Below are 11,958 nucleotides of genomic sequence, written 5' to 3'. Positions count from 1 at the left end.
TGTGTGTGTGTGTGTGTGTGTGTGTGTGTGTGTGTGTGTGTGTGTGTAGTGGTTAAGAATGTGGTCTCTCTGTTCAACTGCCATACTAGTCTTGTGACCTTGGGTAAATCATTTAGCATTCTGTTGTTTCTTCATTTATAAAAATGGATTAATGTTAGCTCTATCTTATATTGTGAGGGTTACATGAAATGGAATGTAAAGTGCATAATACAAAATAAGCACTCAAATGTTAGATGTTATTATTGTATCTGTTTCTTTTGAGAGGTGTCATTTTATACTGGAAAACACAGAATCTTTGGGGTTGGGTTGAGTTGGTTTTGAGTTTTGCCTCAGCTGTATACTAACACTGTGTCCTCAGGCAAATTACTTAACAGCTATTCTTTTCCTGTTTTCATATCTATAAAGCGAGGATAATAGCTACCTTGTAGAGTTTTTGGAAGTATTATAAATACACAGATACTCAGTAAATGGTAATTTTCATAGGCGTGATGCCTGTAATTCAGGTCAGTTGTATTTTCCTGGGTTGGAAACGTGAGCCAGCTGGCTAGATTTTTCCCTGACACTGATGGCTGTCTGAATTGAGTACTTAGTCTACAGGGAAGTCAATTATACTTTTTTATATAAAAATGGAAAAATAAACCTTTATAATGAACAGTTTAATATTTACTTATTTATAATATTTTCATATGAAATACAAATTAGGTATATTAGATTATACTTTTGGGGGGTTCTCTTATTTATTTTTGTAGAACAGAGGTAAAAGCAGCATCACTTTGGAGTCAGGATAAAGAGATGCCATTCTGACTTCCCCTAGCTTCCTTCTGCCCTTTGTGTCCTGGAAAAGAGAAATCCTACGCATTTGGGGTTCTAGGCTCTAGAGGCTTTAGAGAAGTGACAGTTACCTGTCTGAGGTAGACAACCTAGAACTTGTCTTGCTTAGAACATAGAGCTCCTAATCAGAAGTGGCAGGTGTCACATTCTTTATTGTATGAACATAGCTGTAGCTGTCAGTGGGATCAGGCAGCCCAACTCCCAGCTTAGGTCTGCAAAGACATGATCATTTTTCCCACAATAGAGGATCCGGCTATTAGAATTAACTGAGCGTCAGTGACTAATGTGAAAAAAAAACTAGTGACCAACCACTCTAAACTGAAACTCTAGCAAGCTCTGACAAGGTTCTGTCACATAGAGACTGTTTATGGAGAATGTTAACAAAGGATTTACACGTCCATTCAGATACTCAAATCTTGTAGCTTATTAGGGAGACAAAATATGTACTTGTGCCCTTCCCCCCCGTTTTTTTTGAGAAGAGAAATCTTGGAACATATAGAAGCTACAGCTTAATAGTAGATTCTTGCTAAACGCAAAATTTCTGATGAGTAACATTATTTACATATATTTTCCATATCTTGTTGGAAGGTTTTGCATATAAATGTCAGTTAGACACTGATTTTTTGTTTTTGAGATATAGTTCACCATTTGAAAGTGTACAGTTAATTGGTTTTTAGTATATTTACAAGGTTGTGCACCATTATCTAATCCCAGGTAGAGTATACATTTTAAAGAAAGACATCTTTTATCATATTTTGATGAACTTACCTTTGATTTTCTTTTCTACCTTAAGGAAAACCTGTTTTGTCTTATCTCTGACCATTAAGTTCTTTGGAGTTGTGCTTTGTTTCAGTTGAGAGTGGTTGATCATCTGTTTTTTTCACAGTAGTCACTGGTAGTCAGTAAATTCTAATAGCTGGATCTTCTTGAGGGAAAACTTTTATCAGTTTCAAGAAGTCCTCAAACATTTATTCCTGTATTAATTTCATTTTTATTCTATTTCAGAATAAGAGAAGATGAAAACAATGTCATTTTGGATGACTTTGCCGCAAAGCTGAATGATTGTTATTTTTTGACATGGAGCATTTGTTTCATAAGTTAATTCTTCACTCCTTCCTCCTGCATGAGTAGTTAAGTTTTAATATAAACATTTTTTATAGACCAGCTAAAGATGATCATTTTTCTTCCTAGAGAAGCTTTACCTTTCTCTCTATCTGAACAATTTCAGTAAGATTTGTACAGGGCAATATAATTTTCTAGCACATTTACTTTCCCTAGACAATGAAAATATGTGTTTACGTAACTTTTTTTTTTTTTTTTTTTCGGTTCGCGGGCCTCTCACTGTTGTGGCCTCTCCCGTTGTGGAGCGCAGGCTCCGGACGCGCAGGCTCAGTGGCCATGGCTCACGGGCGCAGCCGCTCCGCGGTATGTGGGATATTCCCGGACCAGGGCACAAACCCGTGTCCCCTGCATCGGCAGGCGGACTCTCAACCACTGCGCCACCAGGGAAGCCCGAACCAAAATCTTTTAAATATTTATTTGGAGTTTGGTTTTAGGTAGGGATCAAATTTAATTTTTTCCCTAGTAGTTGTCCCATCACCTTTTATTGAATAATTCCTCTTTCCGCTAATGTTTTGAATAAACTTGTCCTTTCATCAATGGTTTGTAACATGTCACGTTAATCCTATACCAGATTCTTATACTGGTAGGCTCTTGAATTCTCTGTTCTGTTTCTTTGATTTACCTGTGATTTCTTATACCAGTATTACATAACTTTAATTTATCTATCTTCTACTATGTGGTAATATACCTTCCCTGCTTACCCACATTTTCTTGATTATTTCCCCCCATATTTCCTTCCAAATATTTTTTTAAAATTAATTTTTATTGGAGTATAGTTGATATACAATGTTGTGTTAGATTCTGCTGTACAGCAAAGTGAATCAGTTGATTCCACTTTATATTTACTGAGTGCATAATGTGGGCCAAGTTTTGTTTGTTTGTTTTTTAATGCATGTATTGGCACATTCAGTCTTCATAACAGCCCAGTGTTGTTGGTGTTATACCACGATTTTAGAGACACAAAAGTTGAGATGCTGAAAGGTTTAGTACTGAAAGGTTTAGTTTGAGATCACATTAAGCTGAGGGACCAGAATTCAAACCCAGGCAGTCTTCTGGTTTTAGAGCTCATGCCCTTAACCGCCATCCTAAAGTTTAGTTTATTTTAAGTTTCACAAGAACTTCTTTTTAAAATTTTGATGTAATTTGACTGAACCTGTAAATCAACTTGGAGAAACTGGAATCTTTACACTGTGTAAAGTGTTACCTTTGGTTCACCTAACGGTTTGTTTTCTGAATTTTACTATCCTGCACCATTGTCTCTATTTGTCAGAGTTTTTTGGCTTCAGTAGAGTTTACTAGTATTTTTTGTTAAGTCTGTATATTTAAGTCTGTATATTATTCTTAGACACTTATTTTATTGACTCTCATGAATGGGTTCTTCCCACCTCCTTTTGGACTTAGAGTAATGAGATACAGCTGGCCTAAAAGAAAGCTATTGAATTAATGTATTTTATTTCTGTCAGGCTTGCTTAATAATAAAAACAATACTGATTATCTCCTATCTTCACAGAGAATATATTTCAGAAAAAGTTTAAAGATTAAATGTCTAATAGTAGCATGATTGATTTATGTGTGTGTGTGGGGTGAATATATTCTATTTATACATAGCTAAGAAAGTGTGAAATCTCTAGATAACAGCCAGATACTGCTTTTAGGCTGAGGAAAATCCGGAGGCTGGTTGAAATTCTTTCCAGAGACTCAGGGTCCCTGGCGAGGGAGGCTCACTCACTTTCCCACTACCTGGTCGGCCAAGGAAGCCTTTGGATGGGACCATACACCTGTCCTTGGTAGTGGTGAGGGTAGGGATTTTACTTGATGGGCACTGCTGCAGAGGAAATCTGACCTTTTTCCTCTGGGGCAGATGATGTCACCATAGAAGAATAGGAAATAATCTTTGCCCTGTGGATATAAAATTACTGCATTTGGCACTTATTATTAAAAGGTAGGCTGAGAGTGTCAATATATAAAGTAAAAAATTATGAAATGTGTGAAAGTAGAGAAATATCATAATAATAATGACGAGCACTATTTTGTGTACTTAGTGTCCTAAAAGATGTTATTTTTTTGAAATCTATTATTTTTTAAATTTTAAAAAAATTTTTATAATTTTATTTTTTACATTTAGAACTTCTGATGCATTTGGAAGTTAGTCTTGTGTATGATTTGAGGTATAATCCAATTTGATCTTTTTTGGAATGGTTATCTGGTTGTCCTCCCATCATATATTTATTTGCCCGAGAAATTTTCATTTTTTATTATTTTAAATTTTATTTATTTTTGGCTGCGTTGGGTCTTCGTTGCTGTGCGTGGGCTTTCTCTAGTTGCTGTGAGCGGGGGCTACTCTTTGTTGCGGTGCGTGGACTTCTCATTGTGGACTTCTTGTGGACTTCTTGTTGAGGAGCACGGGTTCTAGGCGCATGGGCTTCAGTAGTTGTGGCACACGGGCTCAGTAGTTGTAGCTCGTGGGCTCTAGAGTGCAGGCTCAGTAGTTGTGGCGCGTGGGCTTAGTTGCCACAAGGCATCTGGGATCTTCCCGGACCAGGGCTCGAACCCGTGTCACCTGCATTGGCAGGCAGATTCTTATCCACTGCGCCACCATTATTAGTTTTAATAGTTTTTCAGTTGACACTTTCAGATTGTGGCCGTTTGCACAATAATATTACTGTAAAGGTATTACGGAACAAAACCAGCAAGATTTTGATATGTAGTATTCTCATTTTTACATTTTAAATAATCTGTGATTGTAGCTCTGATGTGTTTATTGCCCCAAGTGTTCGGTGATTTTTAATTTTGTTAATTCAGTACATATTTGGTGTTTACCATGTGGCAGACACTCAGGTACTTGAGATGTTTTTATATAAACTCTTATGTAGGTGGTAGCTAACAATCTGGTATTCCTAGAATGTGAAACACATATATCACATCTTACTCTTTGGCAAATTAGCAGAGTAAGTTAGCATAAATAACAGTTTCTCTTCCTGATGGGAAAGTTTTATACCTTTTTGTACTTAGTCCATTAGATTTTTATCTCCAGTTACTTGAATGTGAATTAAAAAACCAACAAACATTTATCTGTACATGAGCTAATGGGTAGCTCTCAATTAGGCTAATATCATTTTACTAGAGTAGATTTAATCAGCTGGGGAGATTGTTGAAACTGCTTCCAGTGGTACAAGTTATGTTTTGAAGAATAAAAATTTTATTATATCTAGTTTATATTACCTTAATAGTTCAAAGATTTAAATTTTCTATTTCTTTAAAATTTTTTTGTTTACTTGATCTTTCTGGGATTGAGATAGTGTTTGTTTCCTACTATATTTGTTTTCTACTCAATTTGATCCTTGTATTCTTTTTTTTGGCTGCGCCTTATGGCATCTGGGTTCTTGGTTCCCCAGACCAGGGATTGATCCCATGCCCCCTGCAGTGGAAGCACGGAATCTTAACCACTGGACTGCCAGGGAAGTCCTGATCCTTGTATTTCTAATAATTATGCTGCAGTGTTATTTGGTACAATTTCATGTTGCCCTTGTTGATTATATTTTGCATTTATATAAATGACCTTTTTGGAATATAGTACAATGCCTTTTATCTTGAAAAAAGATGAAAAATCTTTTCATTGTGTTCCCCATTCTGTCCCAGTCATCCATACAGATCTGAAGTCACTGTGACCATCACAGTGAATGGCATTTTTTTTTTGACTCTGAAGGAGGGCCTCAGTTTGGTCACTAATTTTTGTTTTAATCTGCTCATCCTTATGGTAGTTTATAGAAACTATTGTTTAATTTTGACCTGTACTTTAGCCTTTCATCATTTATTTGTTATTTAGGGCCATGTAATGTGCTAGATGCTAAAGGAAATATAAGCTTTTGTTTTTTTATTTTTTTTAACTTACTTTCCATATTATTATTACTTTGCTTTTTTGTTACTTTTATTTTGGCAATTTCTAAACATATGCAAAATCAGGGCAAATGATATGTGTTCCTATGACCTTTTACCAATGATGGCAATCTAGTTTCCCCTGTGCTTACCCAAGATTATATGAAACAAATCTCAGATATCATATCATTTAATTTGTAAATATTTCACTATGTATTGCTAAAAGACAAGGACTCCCTTGGAACAATACCACTATACTCACCCTCTCAAAAATGCAACAACATCTTAATATGACTGACTCTCTAGTCGGTGTTCTCATTATTGTTGCATAAATGGGAAATTTGGTGAGGAGGTCTCTAACATTTTAACTTACACTGTCTTCTACTTACCTCATTATAAACCCCTGGAAGTTCTATATAATGTCAGAATGTATGCTGGTTAGTTACCCAATGAAAGAAACCATCAATGTTCTCATCATGTCGCTTTAGAGACAAAGTCCTGATCAGGCTGGAGGGTACTAGATGGCTGTTTGGGTTTTAGGAACTTTAAGTTTATTCATCTTGGACAGTCATTCATTCATTCATTCAGCAAATATTTACCTCTTTGCTACGCGCCAGACATTCTTATAGGTGCTTGGGTTACATCAAAGAATAAAACAAAGATCCTTGCCTTTGAAGATGCTGCATTCTAGTGGGATAGAAAGACAATAAACGGTAAATATAATACAAAAGTGAAGTAGATTGTATGTTAGAAAATAAGTGTTCTGGAAAAAGAGAGTAAGTGGAGCAGGATAAAGGGGAATTGGAAGTTGGTGCTGGGGAAGCAGTGTTAAATAAAGTAATCAGGGTTAAGTCAGGAAAATGAGATTTGAGTGAAGATATGAACAGGGGACTGAAAGTGTTAGCCAAGCAGACATCTGGGAGAAGAGTGTTCTGTTTTTGAACAACCAGAGCATGTGTGCCAGGGTTGTTTGAGAGAAAGTAAGATCATTTTAGGTAGAGTTGAGTCAACAAGGTGGAGAATTGTAGGGAATAAGTCATAAAGGTAAGGTAAGGTGGGGTGAGGAAAGTATGAGAAGGGGTAAGTTTGTAGTACAGGTGGGTAATGACTTTCAAGATCGTTTGGCTTTTATATGAATGAAATGGGGGAGTGATTGGAGGGTTCTGATTGGAGGGTTCAGAGGACTGGTAAGAATTAAATTAAAAGGATCATTCTGGCTGCTTTTGAAAATAGACCATAGAGGAGCAAGTAAAGAAGCAGGGAGATTAGTTAGGAGGCTTTTAGAATAATCTAGGTAGGAGATGATGGTGGCTAAAACTGGGTAGTAGTGGGGGAAGTGATGAGAAATGGACGATTCTGGATGTGATTTAAATGTAGAGCCAAAGGAATTTGCTGACAGTATAGCTGTGAAATCAGAGGGAGGGAGGAGGAGAGAAAGATTGATGAAGGAGAGAAAGAGAAAGGAGTAGCATGACTCTAATATTTTTGGCTGGAGTAACTAGAAGGATGGAGTTGCCATCAATCAAGATGAGAAAGTCTACAGGAGGGTGGTGTGGGTTGACTGGTAGGTTGGTGGGGGAAAGATTGGAAGTATGATTTTTGAATGTGTTGAGTTTGAAATGTCTCTTGGATATACAGTTGGAGAAGACCATCTTATAACTATGCCTATCAAATAATAAGTGTTCAACATCAGCAACAACAATGAAAGTTTGTTAAAAAATTAACTGGGAGACTTCCCTTGTGGCACAGTGGTTATGAATCCTCCTGCCAGTGCAGGGGACATAAGTTCAAGCCTTGGTCTGGGAAGATCCTGCATGCCACAGAGCAACTAAGCCTGCGTACCACAACTACTGAGCCTGTGCTCTAGAGCCTGCGAGCCACAGCTACTGAGCCTGCGTGCCACAGCTACTGAAGCCTGCGTGCCTAGAGCCTGTGCTCCACAACAAGAGAAGCCACTGCAATGAGAAGCCCGCGCACCACAAAGAAGAGTAGCCCCCGCTCGCCACAACTAGAGAAAGCCTGCGCGCATCAACGAAGACCCAACATAGCCAAAAAGTAAATAAATTAATTTAAAAAAATTAACTGGATTCTGTGTGAATGGCATTGGAGACCCTGAGGCTCTAATATTCCATTCTTTGCCTTCAGTATGGCAGCAAGTCTATTGTGGCTTTTAACCCAGGATTCAAAGGCATGACAGATATCAAGATGGACATCGACATGCAGATTTAGTCAAATATTGGATTTCTGATGGTTTGTATTTTATCACGCTTTCCCTGTTTAAAATATCAGAAAGCATTTTGAAAACATCCTTTAGGTAGGGTATTCAACAGAAATGGTTATGAAGCCATTGAATAATTTGCTCTTCTAATGATATAAAGTATCCTTGAGTTTTGTTTGCCTTGTGAGAGTGAAAACTTGTAAAGTAGAAACCAGTACTAGAACAGGTTTTACTGTGAATTATTTTTCCATTGATTAGTGACTCAGTTTGTAGTTTACAGTTTCAACTCAGCAAGACCCTCTTCCCCTTTGCTTTAGTAGACACATGACATTATGTAATTTCATAGGAACTATGTACTTACGAAATTTTAATATTTAAGAAGTATTAGCTTCTTCAAATTATTCTCGGTATTTTATTTTTGTTTTTGTGCAACAGATTTCAAAGTCCTTTTCTTAGTATTTCAAAACTTTTTTTCACATTTCTTAACTTTTCCCATAAGCATCCTACTGAATCATTTTACTGAAAAAATTAAGAAGTAGTATGAAATGTATACTATTCCTTGTTAGAAATTCTACCAAATCAGGGAAACGTTTCTTGAAACCTAGTTAATTTGAGGGATTTTCATGAATTCTCACTCTTTTATATGGATCACTAATTCTGTAGAACTAGGCAGATATAAATACCTACACACATACAAACGTACATTCACACTATATGCCAAGAAGCTTTTGGGTACTGTACATTTAAATTTCTTCTCATGAGCTAGAAGGTGTTAAGTCAAGCGTATCTTAAAACTACTCAGTGTCCTAGTATACGCAGAAAGCTCTGTACTTCCAAGACAGAGGTCAGGTCTTTGCTTGTAAGCTTTAATAGAAAAAACCCACAAATCATTTGACTTAATTTCCTGAGTTGTGTTGTTGCTTGGGCAGCGTCTTCTTGGGCAATGACTGAGTCTCCCCTGACTGCTGAGCTTGTGCGGATCAGATAGTCGAAGAGGGCAATAGGGAAACCCTTATTCTTTCCCTTAGCTTCAGGAACCATGTCTGGTTGCCAGGTTCATGAAGTTTTGGTTACTACTTTGAGTGTATACTAGAGGCAACAAATTGGTACTTCTTCTGTTAACTTAGTGCCAGTTATGTGGGAAACACAGTAAACATTAATTCACTCCTTTTCCCTCTTAATTCTGCTTGGTGTTATATTTTGGTATACTTTCATAGAGTATATTATGTGAAGGTGGAAGAGATAATTGGATGAAAATGTTTGTAATAGTGTTATAGTTTCCAGCCCTTGGAAATATAATATGCTAGTAAATAGATTTCTTAACTGAGGATTTCTAAATTCTACTTCTGACTCCGTAAATTTTTAGAGAAATTATTTAATTTCTCTGTGCCTCAGCCTTTTCACCTATATTTGATTTATTCTTCATCTACAGATATATACAGAAAACATGGACTTCCCTGGCGATACAGTGGTTAAGACTTCGCCTTCCAATGCAGGGGGTACCGGTTCGATCCCTGGTTGGGGAGCTAAGATCCCAAATGTCTGTGGCCAAAAAACTAAAACATAAAACAGAAGCAATACTGTAACAAATTCAATAAAGAGTTTAAAATGGTCCACATCAAAAAAATCTTAAAAAAAAAAGCAAATAAATTATGTATAAATTTTTTAGAGCTTAAGAGATTTTGGAGATCAACTAGTCAAACCTCTTATTTTTCAGATAAAGAAACCAGTGTGTTCATAGAATTGAGATGCCTTTCCCATGGCAAGAAAGAACTCAAGATTTTTGACTGCTATGTGCTTTGTGCAGCAGCACACAACATACGAAGTATTAGGTGGTTTTACTAGACCAGCAGAAGAAGGGGGGCTACGGTTAAGTGGACTCTTTAGTGTAGTTTATCATGCGATGGAGTTTTTTCCTCTTGACCATATGTCTGTACCTGCTGGGCATAAAGCTGTTTATTAGTCTTAAGCCAAGTTTATGGAACACTGAACTGCTTAGCTGATAATCCTTGGTTTTCTAGGCAAAAAGTGACTATATAATGTATATAACTTTATCAACCTTACTCTTGAATAAATGACATATGTAGTTATGGCAGAAAAACCAAGAGAAAAATCTAAAGTCAATCTTTATTAGAATTTTTGATTTTATTTATTTTCAAAATATTTTTCATTTATATTATTGCCTAGGAGATTTTGCTGAGTAGGCTTTTCTAAACTACAATAGAATGCATGGGTCAAAGTTTTACACAGCTGAGTATACCTAGAGTTGAATATTAGTATTAGAAGGGTAGCCTCTTGAAGTACATTTTAATTCAGTGGAATATAAATGATAATTATAGAAACAACTACATTTTTTAGGTAATAGTTGAAGAAGTATATTAAACTCTCCTTGGAGATTGATTTGTTAGTTGCAGTGTTAGCTTTTTCTGATTTTTATTTGAAAATAGTATAATAATGCTGAAGAAATTTAAAAATAGTAGGTCACTGAATTAGCTATTACGATGCTATGGAACAATGCTGGAATGTTTGATGGTTTACGAAAACAAACATTTAGTTTTTAACTCATGGTTCTGTGCGTCTGACAGGGAGACTCTTCTGGCTGTAGATTGGATCCAGGTCTTTTTCTCATGTTGCATTTTGGGACCATTGGCTTCCTAGTACATGTTCTTCTCATGACAGATGGCAGAAACTCAGGGGACCAAGCCAAAAAACTCAAGTACGTTTGAAGTCCTGCTCAGATTTTGTTTACTGATATTCATTGACCAAAGCAGATTACATGGCTAAGCCCAAACTTATTTGGGCAGGGAAATATTTTGCTTCACTTACTCTAACTGGAGATAGTACCAAGTAAACATGGCAAGAGGCATAAATGTACAATTCTGTAATAGGGAGGAAGTAAAAAATTGGTAACAGTAATCTGATCTACCACAGACACCCACACATCTCACCTTCCTAATATAAATTCTTTTTTTTTTTTTTTTTTTTTTTTTGCGTTATGCGGGCCTCTCACTGTTGTGGCCTCTTCCGTTGCGGAGCACAGGCTCCGGACGCGTAGGCTCAGCGGCCATGGCTCACGGGCCTAGCCGCTCCGCGGCATGTGGGATCTTCCCGGACCGGGGCACGAACCCATGTCCCCTGCATCGGCAGGTGGACTCTCAACCACTGCGCCACCAGGGAAGCCCAATATAAATTCTTAAATAAAAATTTTTTCCTGTATTGCAGTCTGTTTTTATGACATAGGAATATTATGTAGCAATAATCATAATGTGCCTACCATTTAAAATTATTCTTTGTCCTATGATGGCTTCCTATTTTGGTTATAAAACATTTTTCTATTGCCTTTTAAACCATGCTTTGACTGTAAGTACTTGTATTATCCTTTTTTTTCCCTATAATTATTTCAAGTAAGTGTTTTATCTATTTTTTTTTTCTTTCATCACATTCACTGTACTGTTGATCTGGGAAATTATTGTCAGCTTTTCAGATTCTCTTGTCTTCTTCACCTATATTTCTGTTTTCACAAATACTATATGAAACCATATGGCCATCTGCAACCTATTAAAATATATCTTGTACATCTTTTTGCTAGCATATAATTATGTTAGGACTTATTAGACTTCACATGACAGAAACACAATTTAAGCATGCTTATTCAAAAAGAATTTATAGGAAGGGATATGGGTTAATTGGTCTAGTTTGGATTCAGTGCCCACCTTTGGATCTGTTTAGCCAAAGAGTTGAGGTTTCTATAAAAGCCATGTGATTTGAGTAGAGGGAAAGCATATTCTCAGAAAAAAAGGTTTGGAGAGTATTGCTGGACAAATAGAAACAGGTATCCACCAAAGTAAAGTGAGCTAATGAGGTCCTTCTGTGCCTTGAATCGGGGCAGGGACACACTTGAATATATACAT

General features: G+C 36.6%; 1 protein-coding gene across 7 annotated transcripts in view; it reads left to right on the top strand.

Annotated features, from left to right (window-relative positions):
* The window catches only part of RABGAP1L (RAB GTPase activating protein 1 like), a 682,268-nt gene that overhangs the window by 43,053 nt on the left and 627,257 nt on the right, over window positions 1-11,958 (top strand). For 2 of the 7 annotated variants that reach the window (XM_027086262.1, XM_027086261.1), the window contains exon 1: window positions 7,964-8,079. The exons of 1 other annotated variant lie outside the window; for it this stretch is intronic. In XM_027086262.1, coding sequence (XP_026942063.1) covers window positions 8,077-8,079 — 3 coding nt within the window. In that variant the 5' untranslated portion in view covers window positions 7,964-8,076. Of the gene's footprint in view, window positions 1-1,836; window positions 1,962-7,962; window positions 8,080-11,958 lie in introns of those variants that run through there. 4 more of the 7 variants (XM_027086259.1, XM_027086263.1, XM_027086260.1 and 1 more) reach the window with 4 other exon arrangements.

Source organism: Aethalodelphis obliquidens, unplaced genomic scaffold (genome assembly GCF_003676395.1).
Source record: "Aethalodelphis obliquidens isolate GAN/ISIS:26980383/991018 unplaced genomic scaffold, ASM367639v1 scaffold55, whole genome shotgun sequence".
NCBI classification, from domain to species: domain Eukaryota; kingdom Metazoa; phylum Chordata; class Mammalia; order Artiodactyla; family Delphinidae; genus Aethalodelphis; species Aethalodelphis obliquidens.
The sequence above is the reverse complement of the archived record's forward strand: the minus strand, read 5'-3'. Positions and strand labels throughout refer to the sequence as shown.